General features: G+C 46.8%; 1 protein-coding gene across 1 annotated transcript in view; it reads left to right on the top strand.

Moving 5' to 3' along the window:
• Window positions 1-12,661: 12,661 nt before the first annotated feature.
• The window catches only part of PYGB (glycogen phosphorylase B), a 56,760-nt gene continuing 48,073 nt past the window's right edge, over window positions 12,662-21,348 (top strand). Inside the window, exon 1 of the mRNA XM_004781236.3 lies at window positions 12,662-13,036. Within this exon, the coding sequence (XP_004781293.1) occupies window positions 12,794-13,036 (243 nt within the window). The 5' untranslated portion in view covers window positions 12,662-12,793. The remainder of the gene's footprint in view (window positions 13,037-21,348) is intronic.

The raw sequence follows: 21,348 nt of genomic DNA, 5'->3' as shown, positions 1-21,348 counted from the left end.
GTCTTACTTGTCTTTGTCTTACTTGGCATAATGCCCTCAAGGTCCATCCACATTGTCACAGTGGCAAGAGTCCATGCTTTTATGGGTGAATAATATTCCATTAGAAGATACACACAGACACATACACCACACACACCACATCTTCTTTATCCATTCATCCATTGATGAACACTTAGTTCGTTGCCATCTCTTGTCTATTGTAAACAATGCAGTGAATATGGGGGTGTATATATCTTTTTGAGATAATGTTGCTGTTTTATTCAGTAAATAAAGTAGAATTGCTGGATCATCTGGTAGTTTTATTTTTTTAACTTTTTAAGGAACCTCCACACTGTTTTCCACACTAGCTGTACCAGTTTGTATTCCTACCTACAGTGCACAAGGGTTCTTTTTTCTCCACATTCTCTCCTAAACTCACTATTTCTTCTCTTTTTGACAATAGCCATTCTGACAGGTGTGAGGTGATATCTCATTGTGGTTTTGATTTGCATTTTCCTGATGATGAGTGATGTTGAGCACCTTTTAATGTGTCTGTTGGCCATCTGGATGTCTTTGGGAAGGAGACAGTTCAGATCCTCTACGCATCTTTTAATTGGATTATTTCTTTTTTGCTATTGAGTTGCAGGATTTCTTTATATATTTTGGATATTAACCCCTTATCAGATATGATTCACAAATACTTTCTTTCATTCAGTAGGTTGCCTTTTTGTGTTGTTGATGATACCCTTTGCTGTGCAAAAGCTTTTGGAAAACCTGTACACAGAAAATTATAAGACATTTGTGAAAGAAATAGAAGAAAACACAAATAAATGGAAAGGTATTCTATGTTTATGGGTCAAAATAATTAATATTGTTAAAATGTCCATACATCCAAATCAATGTACAGATTCAATGCAATACCTATCAAAATTCCTCACAGAAAAAAACAATCCTCATTAGTATGGAAACACTTAAGATCCCCAAAAATCAACGTAATCTTGGGAAAGAAGAACAAAGTTTAAGTACAAAGCCCTGATTTCAAACTACTACAAAGCTGTAATAATCAAAACAGTGTGGTGATGTGGTTTGAAGTGGTGGGGTTCAGAGTGAATGGCCAAAAAAAAATTCTTAAGACATCTTCAGTGCAAAAAGTTGGTTTTATTAAAGCACAAGAACGGGACCCCTGAGCAGGAAGGACTGCTCTGGGGTCATGGAGGAGTGGCTGATTATATACTTTAAAGCTGGGAAGAGGTTAGGGATAGCACAAGCCTCCAAGGTATTTTGGAAACAAGGTTTCCAGGATCCTGAGGGGGCTAGTTATTGTTAGCAAAAAGTCATTTATTATTGTTTAGTAAACCCTCAGTCTTGAGACCCTTCAGATGGTATCAGTGGGCCATATGCTTGGAGAAGATGGTTGCTAACATGTATCTTGGTGGGGGTGTTTAGAGATAAAGGAAGTTTCCAAAGGAATGTATATGTTAAAGTAGATTTATAGGATCCTGGGTGGGGGGCAGGGAGTCAAGCTAAGATTGCATTTTCTTTTAACATGAACATCAAAGCAGCTGAGCTCCCAGAGGAAGGTCACTGTACCTGTTTCCAGGATTTGTCAATGGGCTGTGAATAGGAAGGAAATTTAATTCATTCTTTTGCCTCTGTTTCACACATGATATGGTACTGACACAAAAACAGACACAAAGATCAATGGAACAGGATAGAGAGCCCAGAAATAAACCCACAATTATATGGTCAATTAATCTATGACAAAGGAAACAGTGGAGAAAGGACAGTCTCTTCAATATATGCTACTGGGGTAACTGGACAGCCACACACAAAAGAATGAAAGTAGATCATTTTCTTTCACCATACACAAAAATTAACTCAAAAAACCCAAGACCATACAACTCCCAGGAGAAAATTAGGTGGTCAGCTCCTTGGCATCAGCCTTAGCCATGATCTTATGGACTTGATTCCAAAAGCAAAGGCAACAAAAGCAAAGTAAACAAGTGGGGGCTACATCAAACTCAAAGCCATTTGCTGAACAAAGGGAATCAAAATGGAAAGGCAACCCTGAGACTTTTTCCAGTCTCATGGACACCCCTTGAACCTGTGAGTTAAGAGAAAATCCCATCCCTGGGGTGAGTTCAGGTCTGCTCCTTCCTGTTGAACCCCTGGGTCCTATAAGTTCTGAGCTCCTGGGGAAGGGCTCTCTATTGCCTACTGAATAATGAAAGGTTGAAAGAAAACAGGAGAATTGGAAACCCCTGAGAATAGGGACACGGACTTTCCCTTCCCACCCTCCAGATTTCCTAGTGGAGCTAATAATCCTCCTGTTTACTCAGTGGGAGTGCCTGGCCAGGACTCCACCCAAGGCAAACACATTTAACACATTAGGTTAAACTGTCAGCAAGGCAAGTAGGTTTTCTTTCAAGAAGGCTTCCTTCACTTCCGTCTTGCATGGAGCCTTCACAGTTGGCTCAGAGCTTCATCGGGAATTCCTCTGCAGAAAATGAATCTTGAAGGAATTTGGTACTGCTTCCTACAGGCCTGGATTTGTTTTGCAAAAGGCTGCCTGTGTTTGGAACTGAAGATTGTTTTAGCTTTTACTTCTAGTGAATTTTTTTAAGACTATTTTTGCTTAGGTATTTTCATATAGAAGGGTGTACAGATCTTAACTATACAGTTCAAACGGTTTTGGCAAATACACAAGGCACATACCCCTATTCTATTGGCCCAGAAAGTCCCGAGACAGTCCCCTCACCCTTGGCCCCTGGTAACTACAGTTCTGATTTCCATCACAGCACCATACTTTTGCCAGTTCTGGAATTTCATATGAATGGAATCCTACAGTATGTGCTCTTTTGTATGTCTGGCTTTCGGCTCAGCATGTGTGTGGGTGAGTGTGGGTGAGGTATCAACATGTGGGTCAGCAGTTTATTCATTTTTATTGTTGAGTAGGAGTCCATTATTTCCATATACTCCACCTGTTTCCTCCTCTTCCTGTTGACAGTCACCTGTGCTGTTTCCCGTTTAGGGCTTTAATGATAAGACTTCTGTGAACATTTTTGCACAAGTTGGTTTGTGGACATGTTTTTATTTCTTCTGAATGAATACAAGCATACTTCATTTTATTGTGCAAAGCAAACATTATTGCACTTCACAGGTAATATTTTTTGTTTTTGTTTTGTTTTTTACAAATTGAAGGGTTGTGATAACCCTGCATTGAACAAATCTGTTGGTCCCATTTTTCCAGCAGCATTTGCTCACTCTGTGTCTCTATATCACATTTTGGTAATTCCTGAAATAATTCAGACTTTTTCATTATTATCAAATTTGTTAGGGTGCTCTGTGATCAGTGATTCTGAGTCACTGACAACTCCAATAATGGCTCTGATTTTTTAATTAAGATACATGCTTTTTTTAGACATAATACTTAATAGACTATAGTATAAGCATAACTTTTTTATTTAAGATTTTATTTATTTATTGGACAGAGAGAGAGACAGCAAAAGAGGAAACACACGCAGGAGGAGTGAAAGGGAGAAGCAGGCTTCCTGCTGAGCAAGGAGCCCGGTGTAGGGCTCGATCCCAGGACTTTGGGATCATGATGTAAGCTAAAGGCAGATGCTTAATGACTGAGCAGCCCCAGATCCCTAAGCATAACTTTTTTTTTTTTTTTAAGATTTATTTATTTGAGGGAGGGAGCATCCATAAGCGGGAAGGGCAGAGGGAGAAGGAGAATCTCAAGCAGACTCTGCAATGAGTCCAGAGCCCAACGCAGGGCTCAATCTCACAACTGTGAGATCATGACCTGAGCGGAAACCAAGAGTTGGACGCTTAACTGATTGCACCGCCCAGGCGCCCCTGTGAGCATAACTTTTTTTTTTTTTAAGATTTCATTTGTTTATTTGAGAGCACGAGCAGGAGGAGGGGCAGAGGGAGAAGCAGACTCCCCACTGTACAGGGAGCCCCATGTGGGCCTCAGTCCCAGGATAGCCCCCAGGATCATGATTTGAGCTGAAGGCAGATGCTTAACAACTGTTGGAGCCACCTAGGTGTCCAAGCATAACTTTTATATGCATTTTATTTGCACTGGGAAACCAAACAATTCATTTGATTTATCTTATTGCAGTATTCGCTTTATTGTGGTCTGGAACCAAACCTACAGTATCTTTGAGGTATGCCTGAACCTACAAGTGGAATGGTTGGGTCATATGGTAAGTGCATGTTTAACTGTAAGAACCTGCCAAACCATTTTCCAATGTGAATTACGATTTACACTCCCATTAGCAGTGCTTCACATCCACACCCACACTCGGTACTTTCACCAGTCATTTTAATGCTAAACATTCTAGCCAGTGAGTTCTGGTACCCCGCTGTGGTTTGACCATTCATTTCCTTGATGTGATATGAATTTTAAAGAAGCCTCAAAGGTGCCTGGTTGGCTCAGTTGGTTAAGCAACTTCCTTCAGCTCAGGTCATGACATCGGAGTCTGGGGATCAGGTGCCTCACGCTCCCAGCCTCAGGAGTCTGCTCCCCTCTCATGCTCTCTCTCTCTCTCTCAAGTGAATAAATAAAAATCTTTAAAAAAAAAAAAAAAAAGAAAGAAGGTTCAAGAGTCCTGCCGGGGCCAGCTGCCTCTTCCACCCCCAATCCACCTTGGCTGCCATGCTGCACGCAGATCCACTGGGAACTACTTTATTCAGTGTCCACTTGTGGAGCCCACACGTGTGAGGCAGTGCTGGGGACACACTCCAGGTTGGGGGCAGCAACCTCTTTCTGTTAAGGGCAGATAGTAAATACTTCAGGGTCTGCAGCCATGTGGCCTCTGTCCCGTTTGCTCAGCTCTGCTGTGGAAGTGTGAAAGCAGCCTTAGACTGAATGTGAAAGAATGGCTGCAGCTGTGTTCCGGCCAAACTTAATTTACAGATGCTGAAATTTGAATTTCATGTCATGTCCATATATCGAGAATTAGAATTCTTTTGAGTTTTTGGTTATTTTTGTCATTTAAAAACATAAAATGTATTCCTAGCTTGAGGGCCATGTAAGGGCTGAGGACCTGCCCTAGGTTAAGCAGAAGTGGCCGGTTCAGGTGCAACCCTAAGCCAGGCAGGAGCTTCACCGAGGGCCCAATACCCATCAGGGAAAGTGGCGACATCCAACTCCTCCAGGAAGGGACTCCATGAGATCAAGGGGCTGGGTGCCTCCCACTCAGGGAAGGGCTGAAAGAGGCAGTGGTACAAGAACCAAAAGGGGAAGGTTCCTCACAGACCCTCACAGCAACACAGGCAGTCCTGTGCTCCATAGTTCTGGGGCTCCTCCCCACCCTCACCTCGGTTCTGACACTCCCGCTCCTGCCTGGTTCCTTTGGAATCAGATACGTCAGAATGCCCACCCACTGTAGTCAGGTGCCCCCCATCCCCTTCCTGCACATCAGATCCCCCTCTGGGCCAGCCCCACACCTGCCCAGAGCCCTGCCAGGGAGTGGCTGAGACTGGCTTAGAAATCTTGCCCAGTTGGGGTTGTGGTTTATAAGAGCAGTGTTGGGCTCAACCTTCCCCTGAAGGAGTGTTCAATTCTGCAGCCTGTGTAAGGACAGTTCTAGGGAGTGTCCGAGAGGAAAGGGAACACATTAGGAAACTACAACAGGAATCCCAGCAGGAGGACTAAAGAGCAGCCGAGGATGGGTGAAAGGAGTCTAGACCCGCAGAGAACAAAGTGGCTAGAGGCCCCAGATTTCTTGGAGGACCTCAGTTCCTGAGACAGCCCTTGGGAGCTTGGGGGAGAAGATGCCCATGGCCCTTTGTGGTGTTGGCACCTGATCTAGAAGTAGGCAGAAAGCCACTGGCCTAAAAAAGTATCTGGAGCCCCGTTGGTCCGTTGGTTGTGGTGGGAGGAAACAGGATAAGCTGGGGAGGAAGATGGTGGAAGGCCAGGGACTGCACAGTATGAAACCCCAGGCCCTGCCCCCAATCTGTGGTGTTCACCATGTCCACAGATGCTCTCCACATGGGACTGGCTCCTAGTGTGCACAAGGTGAACTTTTGCACTTATTCATGCCATACTGCGATAGTTTTCCCAGACCCCGCAGACTTACGTCATCCCCAGTGGTATCCACCCCTCAAACTCAATCACCAATCTTAAGGCTGATGTCCTAGAGAATTGTCTGTCCTAGAACATCATGTAAATGGAATCTTACTGGATGTGCTCTAGTGCCAATGCTCTCACCCAGCATCATTCACCCGCGTTCCTGGCCGGAGTTGATCATTCTCGCCACTGTAGACTATTCAGCTGTAGGAATATGCTGCAATATATTTATCCAGTGTTAATGGATATTTGCATGGTTTCCAGTTTGAACTGTTTTGATTAGGGCTGTTACAAACATTTTTGTGCATGCCTTTGGGGTAGGCATATGTATTCATTTTTTTTTAAGATTTTATTTATCTGACAGAGATACAGAGCACAAATAGGCAGAGAGGCAGGCAGATGGAGAGGGAGAAGCAGGATCCCTGACAAGCAGGGAGCCCAATGCAGTGCTCGATCTCAGGACCCTGGGATCATGACCTGAGCGGAAGGCAGCTGTTCAACCCAACCGAGCCACCCACGCACCCCATTACTGTTGGGTATTTTCTTTGGACTAAAATAGCTTGTTCCAAGGCAGGTGTTTGTTTAACTTTCAGGAAAACTACCAGGACACCTAGCAGGCTCAGTTGGAAGAGTACTGTGACTCTCGATCTTGGGGTCATGAGTTCGAGCCCCACGTTGGGTGTAGAGATTACATAAATAAATAAACTTAAACAAAAGGAATACTACCAGTTTTTCAATATATCAACCTGTAAGTGTTCTTACTGATACAGAAACTGCAGAGGCCAAGATGAGATCAGGGTCAGTGGGAGCAGGGCTGAGCCAGGGACTCAGCCTTGCGGAATACCAGCAGTGATGTTAATGGGTGTGGACCTGAGTTGCTGGTAAGAGTAAGCAAGGAGTCGGTCCTCAAGTCCAGGGTCTGCAGGCAGGAACTAGGTAACCCTGGCTTTGGGTAGGAGGAGGAGCAAGAGGAGAGGGGTGCTGAGACATTGTCATGGCATGGAGGGAAGGACAGATACCAGCAGGAGTGTGGACCACAGGTCCAGACCTCATCCTCAGCTCTGCACATTGAAAAATTCAGCTAATTCATTCATCCAGGGGTCAGGAGATTGCAGGAAATCGTCATATAGCAAGCTGTAGGAGATGCCAATTAAGAAACAATTTGATGGGCATGCCTGGGTGGCTCAGTCAGTTAGGTGTCTGACTCTTGATTTCAGCTCAGGTCTTGATCTCAGGATCGTGAGTTCAAACCCTGTTTTGGAAGAAAAAAAAAAAAAAGAAGAAAGAAAACAATTTGATGTATTTATGGTGTGGCATACACCCATCCTCCAAAAGGCACTGGTTGTCCCTAACAGCCCCAGGTAAGCTCACTCAGAGTCACAGCACAGTCTGGAAATTCCAAGTCAGCAGAGATAGGTAGATGTAATGGAGGGACACTTCCATCCAGCCCAGCCACCTTGAGGAACTGCTCTTCCTCCCTCCCTGCAGAGGACAGTGGCAGGGAGTGTGGGAAATCATGATTTCTTCAAAACACCTTTCTACTAATTTCTATAATTAAAAACTCTGAGCTGTGATTATCCCATAAGGCCTCAGCTCCTAAGGTGTGCTCCCAGAATATGGGGGCTTGTTTGAAATGCAGACTGCAGCCACACTCCATACCTGCCAAATCAGAACCTGCCTCCCCCTCCATTTTTTTAAAAGTGAGCTCCATGCTAAGCATGGAGCCCCGTGCAAGGCTTGAACTTACAACCCTGAGATCAAGACCTGAGCTGGTATTAAGAGTCAGATGCTTAACTGACTGAGCCACCCAGGTGCCCCCAGCACCTGCCTTCTGACACTCTTGTGTACCTCCCAGGAAGCAGGGGCCAGGGGTCTGCTATAACTGTTACTCAGGTGAAGTGGGCCTCCTGGGGGCACCTGACAATGAGTCCACTGGACTCAAGGAGGCTTAAGGAATGAATAATGGAGCCCTTTTTACACAGCTCCTCCCACAGAAAGCATCCTAAAATTCCCCTTGGGCTGGACCCCGGTCTCCTTCCAGCCCCTTCTTTGTGTCTTCTGTGGGTGTGGAGCAGATGTACAGCCTGAGCTGTGCACAGCAGGTGTCAGGAGTGCCAGAGACTTTGGGAAGCTCCTGTGCCAGGGGAGCAGGTGACACAGACCAGGCGCCTCCTCGTGCAGCCTAAGGAGCACAGGCCCAGCTCAGCTGCACCTCTAGTCCAACTCCCCACCCTCCCCCTGGGCTGTGCATGGATTCACAAAGACACTTGTTTTCCAGGGTGACTTCCACAGGTAGCTGTTATCCCTCATTTTACATTAATTCAGGCTGTGCTGAGCCAGACTTCCTCACTGTGAGCTTAAATATTCTCTGCAGAGACAGGCTGTGCAAAAACCAGGCCTGCCTGTGTACTAGAACCTTCCTCTCCTTGCATTCCCAGGAGGTCTGTGCTAAGGGACAGGAGTGATACTGAGGACCCTGAACCTCTAAAGGCTGATTTCTTCCTGGGGGTCTGACCTTGAATGAGCAGGAGTTGTGGGGTGCAGGTGTGCATGTCAGACTCTCCTCACGCCTGGCCCTTCTACCCTGGCCCCATGGGTGAACTGCTGTCCCCCAGCTTACTCCGGTACAGCAGGAAGCCCATCCAGTATTCAATTCCAGGCTAATCTTAAAACTGCAAGGGCTTGTCCAGTTCAAGCCTATCAACATTGGGGAATGTTTCTGGCTTGGAGGACACCAGGGCAATGGCCCTGGAGTGTAACCAACTTCCTGTCATTAGCATGTTCACCACCCTGTCCCTTGCCAGCCCCTGTCTGTGCCACCTTTCCAGGGGAGAGGGTCCTTTGGGTAAGGAGGACCTCCTAAACTGACTCTTGCTGGCTTTAGACCCTACCTCACAATCACTTAAGAAGTAGCAGAACTTAGGACCAGACAGCTACATGCAAAAGAATGAAATTCTTTTTTTATACCACACACAAAACTAAATTTAAAATGGATTTTAAAAAATAATAATAAAATGGATTAAAGACCCTGCCACCTGGGTGGCTCAGTTAGTTGAACATTCTTTTTTTTTTTTTAAGATTTTATTACTTATCTGAGAGAGACAGAGAGAGCACAAGAAGTATGGGGAGCTGCAGAGACAGAAGGATAAGTAGACTCCCCACTGAGCAAGGAGCCTGAAGGGGGCTTCATCCCAGGACCCTGAGATCATGACCTGAACCAAAGTCAGATGCTTAACTGACTGAGCCACCTGGGTGCCCTATAGATTTCTTTTTGACATCAATGTGTTAAAATACATTAATGTCATTATGAGTATCTGTTACATACCCCAGTAAAGGGAAATCCCAAATTCCACAATATCATTCTAGCTGATGGTCTTATTTCTACTGAGGTTGACAATTATGGACCTCTCAAAAATAATGCATTTATTGTTTGTCTCCCATTTCCTGAAAGGCCAGGTCTGTGTTCATTTGCAATACTTAATTGACCCTCACAGATTGGCCAGGGTGTTGCTGGGATCCCAGGCAGTCTCCCTCTCTCTTTTCTTAAATTTTATTTTTTCAGTGTTCCAAGATTCATTGTTTATGCAACACATCCAGTGTTGAAAGAACAGTCCTTTCCTTGGAGGGGCAAAGCTGAGCCCACTTTCTTTCCATTTTATCTGTTCAGAAGCCCTACAGCTCTGTTGGAAGATCCAGATTCTTTATCAAGCCTGACCTGGCTCCCCACCTCCAGTCTGAATGTATCCCTTGGTTGTCTTGGGGAGGAATAAATCTTTTCTGCTATTTATCTCAAGTTCTCCATGTGGGGCCCTATAAATTTGGCTGGCCAAAGACAGATTAACAAGAGAAGAACAAACATAAACTTATTAGTATGTGCATCACACAAACACCCAAGAGTACCCAGAGACGAGCAACTTTTTTTTTTCTTTTTAAAGATTTTATTTATTTGACAGACAGAGATCACAAGTAGGCAGAAAGGCAGGCAGAAAGAGAGGAGGAAGCAAGCTCCCTGCTGAGCAGAGAGCCCAATGCAGGGCTCAATCCCAGGACCCTGGGATCATGACCTGAGCTAAAGTTAGAGGATTTAACCCACTGAGCCACCCAGGCACCTTGAGATGAGCAACTCTTAGTGGTGGTTAGAATTTGAGTTTAAATATTATTCTAGACTAAAACAACAGAGAGGGTTTGGGCGTCCTAGCTAGGAAGGCAAGTTATGGGAAGGTGACCAGAAATATGGTAAATTAAAGTTGTTTAGTTGTTTTATAGTCACACCTGTTAGGAGCGGAAAGATTTCTAGGAATGGAAGTGCCCTTTTAAATGTAAATTTTCCTCTACAAAGGGAGAATTTGCACCCTATTTTTAGAGTTTTCCTGCTTTTGCTGTTTTCTCAGAAGCCTTTAGCTCAAAATAGTCTGTAGGCCAAAGAGGCATTTTGGGGCTGGCATATTCTGGTACCCCTCAGTTGCCCTCTTTGCTCCACCTGCACTGGACTTGCTGTTCTGTGAACTGTCCAAGTGGGTGCCCACCTCAGGACCTCTGTAGTTCCTTCTCCCCCAGATTCTTTACTCATTAATATTTTGGGGGGGTCTCAATTCAGATATCATCTCCTGGCTGCTTAATGTGCTTTTCTTCACAACACTTAAAACTATCTAAAAATTACTTATCTGAAAATGGCTGAGATGACCATGGGGTTCATTATCCATTCCAGTTATATTAGTGACCACCTGGAGAAATGCCAGCCTGCCTGCAATTTATTGCAGTCAGGCTGCAATTAATTCCACATTTATAGTCCTCCAAGAAGTATGCATATAGGAGAGAGTCCACGTAAGAGGATTACTTGAAGTATCACACCAAGAAAACTCCTGCATCTACTTTCATGGCATCTTCTGCAGGCAAATTTGACCTCCATGTAAGTGGGGAATCTTTGCAGCCCATCAGTGTGAGACCACCAAGTGCAAACCTGCAGTGGCACAAAATTGGGCGACTGATCCACCGCAGTGAAGTAACTACAGGCAGTGGGACGTGGGCATCCAGGGAACAAAGGAAAAGAAAGGCAGGGGTCAGGGTGAAACTCCCATAAAGCAGAAGCTCAGAGCAGAGCAGAGCTGTATGCAAGGTGCCAGGTGCAGTTCCCTTGGGAAACCACTGCCCCCCCCCCCCCCCCCCCCCCCCCCCCCCCCCCCCCCCCCCCCCCCCCCCCCCCCCCCCCCCCCCCCCCCCCCCCCCCCCCCCCCCCCCCCCCCCCCCCACCCCCCCCCCCCCCCCCCCCCCCCCCCCCCCCCCCCCCCCCCCCCCGTGTTAAGCAGATGTGGGAGTCTGTGTCCAGATTCCCCTTATCTGGGGCTCCCACCTGGGTGGGATGGCGGAGCCTGCATCACATCACCCAGATCCTTGGCCAGAGTGTGGTGTTTCCTTCTTCCTGAAGTAATCTGTAGGGCAAAGTGAGGGCCAGTGATTTAGGGAATCCAGTTTCTCAGTGAGTAAGCAGCGGTTGTTCCTCAGAGGGATTGTTGTGACACTTCAGGGCGGCAGTGCCCCTGGGGAATGCTGTCTCCTGTTACCCAGCCTTGTGTGTCAGCCCAGGCTGAGGGTCGCAGCCAGGCTGGCATCTATCAGTATGAGCAGTTTTACATTAACTGTCGTTTTCAGAGCCACTCCGCCTCCAGTTCGGGAGACTGAGCCCACCAGGCGTTGGTGGGTGCGTTTTTAATATGCACCGGTTTCCCTTCCCATTTCCCAGGCCTCGGCATCACCTCAGCACCCAGGGCGCTCCCAGCTGGGGCAGCGCGGAACCCTGGCCGGGCGAGGGACGCGGGCCCCCAAATCCCAAAGCCACGAAAAACAGAGTATTCCATCTCCACGTGGCACTGGGGGCATGCAGGGCGGGATCGAAGCTCTTTCCCAGGCCTCCGGCTCCTCCAGTCTTCCCGCCTCTGGCCGGGCTTGGACATCTTGGGTCAGACCCCACTCTTTTTTTTTTTTTTTTTAAGATTTTATTTATTTATTTGACAGAGAGAGATCACAAATAGGCAGAGAGGCAGGCAGAGAGAGAGGAGGAAGCAGTCTCCCTGCTGAGCAAGGAGCCTGATGTGGGACTCAATCCCAGGACCCTGGGATCACGACCTGAACTGAAGGCAGGAGTTTAACCCACTGAGCCACCTAGGCATCCCTTGACCATTTTTTAAAAAATATTTTATCTATTTATTTGACAGAGAGAGATTACAAGTAGGCAGAGAGGCAGGCAGAGAGAGAGGAGGAAGCAGGCTCCCTGCTGAGCAGAGAGCCCGATGCGGGACTCGATCCCAGGACCCTGAGATCATGACCCGAGCCGAAGGCAGCGGCTTAACCCACTGAGCCACCCAGGCGCCCCCAAACCCCACTCTTAGTTGACGTGGGTAAATCACTTCATCTTCCCCACCTGTGAAACAGCACGCCCCTGCCGCCATCCGACAACTAAAGCCTGGACCCCGGACCCTACTATGCCTCTCTGGAGGCCCCGCCCCTTGAGCCGCCCCCCGTCTCCTGAGGCCCTGACTCAGGAGACTAACGTCCCGCCCCTATGTAGCCCCGCCCCTCCTCGCCTCTCGGCCCCGCCCCGGCACACCGCGCAGGCGCGGCCCATGCCAGCCGCTTAGCCGCAGTGCCCCGCTCCAGAGCCGCCGCAGCATCCTCGGTGTCCGCGTGTTCTCCCCGCTCTGCATCTCGTCCTTCTCCTCCTTGGCCGGCGCGATGGCGAAGCCGCTGACGGACAGCGAGAAGCGGAAGCAGATCAGTGTGCGAGGCATAGCGGGGCTGGGCGACGTGGCCGAGGTGCGGAAGAGCTTCAATCGGCACCTGCACTTCACGCTGGTCAAGGACCGCAACGTGGCCACGCCGCGCGACTACTACTTCGCGCTGGCGCACACGGTGCGGGACCACCTGGTGGGCCGCTGGATCCGCACGCAGCAGCACTACTACGAGCGCGACCCCAAGGTGAGGCCAGGGTCGCCTGTCTGGGGTCACTCCGTCCGTCTTGCCGCGGCCGCTGCCCCATCCCGGAAAAGGGCAGCCCTTCTGCCGGCTCTCGCAAGCCGGGGGCCCCTGTGACGAGAGAGCAGAGTGAAGCGTCTCTCCCTGAAAGACGCACGTAGTGCCCGTGCTTGCGGGTTGTCTTTAAGTTGGGCACGGCCACCCCCTCTCCGTCTCCGCAGGCCGTCGGTGGTCCACGCACCGGGCTCTCTGCTGGGAGAATAGCCTCGGCGGCGGCACGTTTCTCCCATCGCTTTTCCCCGGTCAGCCAGCTTTGCACAGGCCTAGTCCGGGGCTTCCCGCACTGCCACCCCGGGCGCAGAGCGGATTTGGGGGGTCAGGAGGTCGTCTAAGTAGGCAGATTAGGGTGTGGTCTACCCTGGGGTCCCCGGGGGACCTGGCCTCGGCATCCTCTGCTTGGGCCCGAGCCCACAGACCCTTAGCACGAAGAGCTTAGTCTTGCAGGGGTCCGCTGCTCCCCGCGACTGCTGAGCACCGGAGTCCTGGCGGAATTTTCCAGTCTGTTTCTAGCCCGGAGCTTCCGCGACGGCGGCCCAGTCCATGCTTCCTCCTCCGCTGTCCCCGCCCCCCACCTTTTGTTTTTCTGCAGCAGAGTGTTAGAAAAGAGAGTACTGGAGCCAGGCCTGGGCAATTTTGTGTCGGAGGTGGGTGAGCTCAGTCTTCTGCGGGGAATTGTGGGGCTTTTTTTGGCTAGGCGGTGACCAGAAGAAAAATCGTTGAGGACGCCTGCTAGGGGGTAAGGAGCTCAGAGAAGGAGCCCTCCAAGAAAGCTTTGTCGTTAGGGGTTTCTGCACCTTCCTTGAAGAACGTTGTCTTTGGGTTAAAGTTCACGGAGATTAAGTAATTAATCGCGGAGATTAATTAATTGTTACTTCTTGTATTTTGCAGAAATTTATGCTTATGTAGAAAAAGATGAAATATGCCAAAGAAAAGTCACTGATGGGACTCCATTACTCTTAACCATATTAAAATAAAAGTGTATGGACTTTCAGATCCTTTTCTATTAAATATACATACACATTTTTAAAAGTATATTGCATGTACAGTTTTGTGGTTTTTCTGTTGACATTTGTAGCTTTTTCAATAGCTTTCCAAGTTAGTAAATATGCTTCTCGAATGCCATTGGTAGGTTGATGGGCCTATCATAGTCTTGGTCACCCATCTGCTGCCAGTTTGGGGTTTTTCTTTTTGCTCTTGACTGTAGAGAATATTGTTCTTTCTATGATTCTGAGGTAGAGCGACTGATGAGGAAAGGACACACTTGCAGGCCTGAAGCCAGTTTGCAAATACCCGATTTGCAGTATACACATAGGCAGTGCTTAGCTTTGTTGATAGTATTTTAGAGTATTTTCATGAGGCATTAAGAAATGTTTAATAAGTGGTAAGACTGAGATTGACTGCTTTTCCAAACTTACTCTGGGGAACTCTTTTTTTTCTAAAATAGAGATGGTAAGAAGGACAGATTTGTTAGAATACCAAATGGGCTGCTTCACATTTAGCATGCAAGACGGCATAGAAAGAAGTGGCACCAAATGGGCAAAATGAAATACAGCAGGGGCTTAGGATGACTTTGCCAGGGACACTAGCCAAGAGGCAATGGCTGCCCCAGAACTCCTGAGGATGTCAGAGCTCTGGTTTGCAACATCATTTTTGCTGTCAGTGTAGCAGTTGACAGGGGTACAGCTTTGTTGCGCATTCAAGGACATTTCCCTGGACCTGGGCCAGGACACACCCCAAAACCTTGCGTTCCGTTAAAGTGTTTATGTATAATTAGATCCTGAAAAGGACAGTGAGGCTCAGGGATTATGGAAATGACCTTTAATGATCAGAATTAATTCCTCTAACAAAACGGCTTTCCCAGTCCTCCTGCCTCTTGTGAGAGGTCTGAGTTTTGATTGCCGTGGTGGATACAGATGGAAAGTTTTGTCTTTTAAAGAAACCGCACAGCCTGTAAGTGGAAGGTTGTTTGCCTGTTTACTAACAGCTCTTTCCCATAATTATGCTCACAGCATAGCCGTGATAGTAGATTAAGTAAAGACAGCTCCACCATGGGCCCAGACTGCAGTCTTAAATATTTCTGATAGAATAACCATAATGAATATGATTAATCTTATGGTTTGGCTGGACACAGGAGTTAAAGGAATATGATCTAGAGCAGTGTTTCTGCATTCTTGGCTGCCCACCCCCTCCACTTAAAAGATTTCCTTTTAGTGATGGGACAAGCCACTGGGGTCTTTTTAACACACCCAGTTTTGGTATGTTTCCACTTGTTTTGTTAAGTTGACCTTGTATCCCGTGGGCAAACTTCCCTGACATCAGAGAGCTGTTATTTTCTCTCAAGCTAGAAGCTTGAGGATAGACAGATGTTTTGTGTTGCTGATTAACCTGACAGCTCACCAAGTGGAATATAGGGTTAAGCTGTCATTTTATGAGATTAAGAAGCCTCTCAGAGTATGTGCTATGATTTTTCGAAGAAGACATTCTGGCTCTGCTCTTAAGAGCTGTGATGGCTTATTTACTGTGTCACCTTTTCTGGGCCCCAGTGTCCAGAAATTTGATCCAATACTATTCTGGACGTTTCTGTGAAGGTGTTTTTTAGATGAGATTAATATTAAAATCAGTGGATGCTTGAGTTGTGCAGATTAACCTCTGTTGTGTAGGGTGGGCCTCATCTGATCACTTGAAGACCTTAATAGAATAAGGACTGATAGCACCACCCTTGACCCCCACCCCCCAGGCTCTCCCCTCCCTAGCAGGAAGAAATTCTGCCAGCAGATTGCATTTGGACTGCAAATACCATCCTCCCTCCCTCATCTGATTTTAGCCTCAGACCTCCACAACTGTGTGAGCCAATTCCTTAAAATAAATTTATATATGTATTTTTCCTGTTGATTCTGTGTCTCTGGAGAGCTCTAATACCCAGATGCAATGGATGGCTGCAAGGACCCTTTGTATTTTTATGAAATACCATCACTGACCTTGCTTCTGAATCCTAGCCCTTTTTATTTATTTATTCATTTTTTTTTTAAGATTTTATTTATTTATTTGACAGAGAGAGATCACAAGTAGACAGAGAGGCAGGCAGAGAGAGAGAGGGAAGCAGGCTCCCTGCTGAGCAGAGAGCCCGATGCGGGACTCGATCCCAGGACCCCGAGATCATGACCTGAGCTGAAGGCAGCGGCTTAACCCACTGAGCCACCCAGGTGCCCCCTAGCCCTTTTTAAATGACTTTTTAAATAATTCTATTTTATCAGACTTAAAAGTTGCAGAAATAATAAATTCTCTTTTTCATGCAAATTCACAAACATTAAACATTTTAACACATTTCTTGTGTCCCTTTCTTTCTTTCTTTTTTTTTTTAAAGATTTTATTTATTTATTTGTAAGAGAGAGAGGAGCGAGAGTGAGCGCAGGCAGACAGAGTGACAGGCAGAGGCAGAGGGAGAAGCAGGCTCCCCGCCAAGCAAGGAGCCCGATGCAGGACTCGATCCCAGGACACTGGGATCACGACCTGAGCCGAAGGCAACTGCTCAACCAACTGAGTCACTCAGGCGTCCCCTTGTGTCCCTTTCTTTACATATTAATACATTTTTTTCTCTGAGCCATTTGAAAGTAAGTTGCAGACTTGCTGCTCCTTTACCCTTAAAAATGTAAGTGTGTACTTCCAAAAATCAGGGAGACTCTGTTAGACAAACCCCATGAAAGAGTAAACCCAGGACATTCATAGAGACATGGTGCTGCCTCTTACAGATCTCCTATAAATACAAATAAGACAATTGGGAGAACTTTATGTCTTTTCAGATTGTACCTAATTTTTCATCAAACAAATCCATGCTTTAAGCTATTTAGAAATCTGTACATTCTGAGATATGAAGCAGATCAGCAACAGATAATTACTGGCTTTTTTTCCCTACCTTCTATAGGATGGGGTTCTTAGGACACAGTAAAGGGAAGAGAAATAAACACAAATTTAGCAAGGTAGTCAGACTATAGAAAAGTTTGGTCAGCTCTATCTTGGATGGGATCTTCTGGTGTAGGAATTACATGTGATTTCAGCTCTAGTTGAGCATCTTCTCAGCCTGGAAATAGCACTTAAGATGAAAGGTGGAGGTAGCTTGGTTAAAATGCTGACTAGAAAAAAGTTTTTTTAAATAAAAAAAAGTGCTGACTAGGACCACATGGGTTATAAACCTACTTCGACATAGTCCAGATCATTTCACATAAATTGATTAGGCTCTGGCTTCTCTGGCTGGGGGAGGGAGACTTGCATGATTGGCACTGGAATGGGAGTGAGTAGATATTTTGTAGAGCTTAACAGCATGGAAGGCAGAAGGGAGGGGATTTTAAAAATGTCACGGAGCACACAGGAAATCTGTTCCCTGCAGAACTGAGTGATCTTTGTGATCCCTGTAAGTTCTCAAATTCTATTATTATATTTTACATTTTCCAAATTGAGCAAATAGCCCCATGTTCTAGTTCTTGGTACCAGTACCTAAAGTGGAAAAAGAAATTCTTGATCCACACCGGAACAAAAATCTTCCAGTTACAGGAAGCCAAAGTTTCCCTGGCACTTAATCCTAAAAGAAAGTGCTTGAGTGTGACTTCATAGATTGCCAACTGAGATAATGTTGGCACCCAGGTGGCTCAGTCGGTCAAGCATCTGCCTTCAGCTCAGGTCATGATCCCAAGTCCTGGGACTGAATCCCACATTGGGTGCCCTGCTCAGTGGGGAGTCTGCTTCTTCCTCTGCCCCTCCATGTGCACATGTTTCATGTTTTCTCTCTCAAATAAATAAAATCTTTAAGAAAGAGAGAGATGAGCTAATGTTCAACATCCTTATGGCAGACAGAGCAGTGGTTTCATAAAGGTGTTGTCAGTGTGACTCTCCAAAAAGCCCCTCAGATGCAGCAGAATGTGTGCCGTGACACAGCCAGTGAAGATTAGGATGAGCCTCAGTTGTCGGCAGCAGGGAGAGGCTGGGGCAGTGTGGCCCTGGAGCCACTGGAGAGGCTGGGGAGCCCACCAGAGTTGGCCTCTTCTTGGGCTGGTGGTCTCTGTCCTGGCCAGCTCCCTGACAGAGCTAGCTGCCTGCTGTGAGGGCCACTCTGCCTGATTAGCCACCACAAGAAGGCATTTGGCGTGTGAAGACATAGCACAGACAGAATCTGGTCGAGAAGGGGAGTGCTGCTGCCTTTTCCAAGGCACAGGATGACATGTCTCTGGCCAGAATCTGCTTCTTTTTGTTGAAAACAATTGCCCAGTCTGTGTTCCGTTGCCCTGAATGTTGGAGAAGTTCTCTGTTCCTTTTCCTGCAGAGCATTCAGAGCCTTCTGCTAAACAAAGACTTTCTTTTCCCTTGGGGAGGGAAAATAAATTGGTGGTCTGTAGAAGTCCAGTTCTGTTAATGAATCTCCATCGTGTAAAGAGAAAATGAGGCTCTGCCTCTTGTCATTCAGCTCCAGCTCCACAATTCAAATTCCTTAACTCCTAAAATGTCTTCAGGAGATTACTGTGTGGTGTAGGGTTTGTGTTGCTCCTCTTTTCATCTCTTTATGTTAGGGAGTTTCATTTGTTTTTCTGCAGTGCTGCCTGTTAGTTTAGGCTTTGCCTGTAATAGGTGAACACAATTTGAAAAAAAAAAAAAAAGCTGCCTCTAAGCCACTTTTTAAAAAATATATATTTTTAAAGATTTTATTTATTTGGCAGAGATCACAAGTAGGCAGAGAGGCAGGCAGGGGGTGGGGGCGGGGACAGACTGAGCCGAGAGCCTGATGTGGGGCTCAGTCTCAGGACCCTGAGACCACGACCTGAGCCAAAGGCAGAGGCTTAACCCACTGAGCCACCCAGGCACCCGTCTAAGGTTCTTAATATGTGTTACAGTCGTATTGTAAGAAGGGACCATACAGGAAAGTTCAACAGCCCAGCTCAGCATCTTAGGCGGCAGGCCCCCCCGCTGCTATAGAGGGACTAAAGGGGTCCCTGTCTCTCTCAGGCCAAAGCAGGGGAGTGTCTGGTTTTTCAGCTGGCTCTCCTTGAGCTGGGTGGCCCTGTCCACAGTTGCACAGACAGTGGCTGGGGAAGCTGGGAGGGTGGGAGGGGTGGAAAGAGGCTGGGCCAGACCTGGGATGAATCTGGACTTGCAGCAGCAGCAGCAGAGTGGTCATACTGAGGAGCTGGGCCTTCTTCACAGGTGAGCCGACTATGCTTTTTCTTATGCCAAGCCTGTGCCCTCAAGTGGTTTTGTCCAAAATTGCCACCCTGCTAATTAGGTTCTGGTTCTCTCCCTGAAAGTTTGGCCTGGCAAAGGGACCGATATAGCCTGAGTTCAAAGCTTGGTTGTACCCCAAGGTACACACGGTGTTTCTCAGGGAGGTGTATGGATCCAGGCCACACAGCTGGCCAGGCTACATGCCGAGATTGGGCCTGAGTGTGCATGATTCCAAAGTGTGCTCATCTCCTTGGGCCGCACCGCTGGCAAGCCTTCTTCAGTTTGCCTTACTCTGAACCATCTTAAGGAAATGGGGAAAACAATTTCAATACATTTGAGGAAACTATAAAAGTTCCTAGAACAAATTACACAGCAACAACAGAAAACTTGCCACAGGCCAGAGTGCAGAGCTCCAACTGGGCAGATGAGCTATGCCTGACTTAGAGCCCACTGTCTCCAGTCTTCTCTGAGTGACTGGGGGAGCCCTAGGGTCACTGCTTCTGCTCCCCTCTAATTCACAGGGGAGGCTCCCTGGAACTGTCTGTAGAATTAAATAAACCACTGAGCCCTTGACATTGTGCTCGACTTGGGAGAAAAAAGAAAGACTGGAAGATTTTAAAACTAGATCCAACATTTCATCCCTTACAAAAAGATAGTCAAGCTGTTTTCCTAATGCTAGTTAAAAGTTAGAGACTTTAGGGGCACCTGGGTGGCTCAGTGGGTTAAAGCCTCTGCCTTTGGCTCAGGTCATGATCTCGGGATCCTGGGATCCAGCCCCTCATCTGGCTCTCTGCTTAGCAGGGAGCCTGCTTCCCTTCCTCTCTTTATGCCTGCCTCTCTGCCTGCTTGCGATCTCTGTCTGTCAAATAAATAAATAAAATATTAAAAAAAAAAAAGAGACTTTAGCAGAGATGGAACTACAACTCAAAAGTACATATTTCTATGGGGCACCTAGGTGGCTCAGCCAGTTAAGCGTCTGGCACTTGATTTTGGCTCAGGTCATGATCTCAGGGTCATGAGATCCAGCCCCCTATGGGACTCTGCCCTGGGTGTGGAGTCTGCTTGAGATTCTCTCTCTCCCTCACCCTCTGCCCCTGCCCTCATTGTGCATTGTGTGAGCACATGCTCTATCTATAAATAAACAAAATAAAAACACACATTCTAGTTAAAGGCAACATAAAAACGTCTTGATTAATATTCCTGAGCTACCAACTTGTTATAAAGCCTCTTGGGGAGAATCTCAAAAGTAGTTACGTGGGGGAGAAGCAAGCCTTCATGTGTACATAGGAAAAGGGCACAACTGTTCTTGAAACCTTCACTCACACTCTTCTCAGACAGCTGGATTTTGTTGGGCTCCATGTGTTCTTATGGTGGCTGAGCCCCGTTTGGAGGGAGGGGCTGCACAACACTATGGAAACCCTGTATGACAATAACTCAGTTCAAGTGCAGAGTAAATAGCATCTGGGAAGAAGCAATGGACCATGAGCCGTGGTGACAGCAGCTGTCCTCAGCATGGCTGTGGATTCACTCACTGTGCTGCCAAGTGTGCGAGAAAAGGCTATCAGAGACGGAACTCGGCATGATTTTTTTTAACGTATGGGTTCTCTGAATTTGTGGATTTAGGTGGGTATGGAAAGTTTTCTTCAATTATATCAAAAAAAGTTTTTAATATTTTATTCAGGTGCTGTCTTTAGGAACACTAATCACACAGATATTAGGTATTCTTTGTATTCTGTATGGATATTTTCCTCTCCAATCTTTTTCGTGCTGTCCCCCATTTTGTTCACTTTTCCAGCCAGGTTTTTGTTTCCAGCTTTGCCCCTGTTTTGCATTTAGCAGTATCTCCATTTCTGTGGTGGTTTTATCTCTTATTTATTTTTCTTTCTGTGTGTGGTGGTGTCTTTTTGTTACCTTATCAGTGTTTCTTGATATCTGGGATTAGTCTGTATTAACAAATTGTATTTGTCCCTTGATAAATGCTGGGTGTTTTTTGCCCTTCTTATTTCCTGTTCTGTTTTCTGTTTTATTTAATTTTTTTTTTAGTTGTA

This window comes from Mustela putorius, unplaced genomic scaffold (assembly GCF_011764305.1).
Source record: "Mustela putorius furo isolate JIRA1106 unplaced genomic scaffold, ASM1176430v1.1 tig00000224_pilon_pilon_pilon, whole genome shotgun sequence".
Classification (NCBI taxonomy): Eukaryota; Metazoa; Chordata; class Mammalia; order Carnivora; family Mustelidae; genus Mustela; species Mustela putorius.
This window is presented reverse-complemented; position numbering and strand designations above follow the sequence as displayed.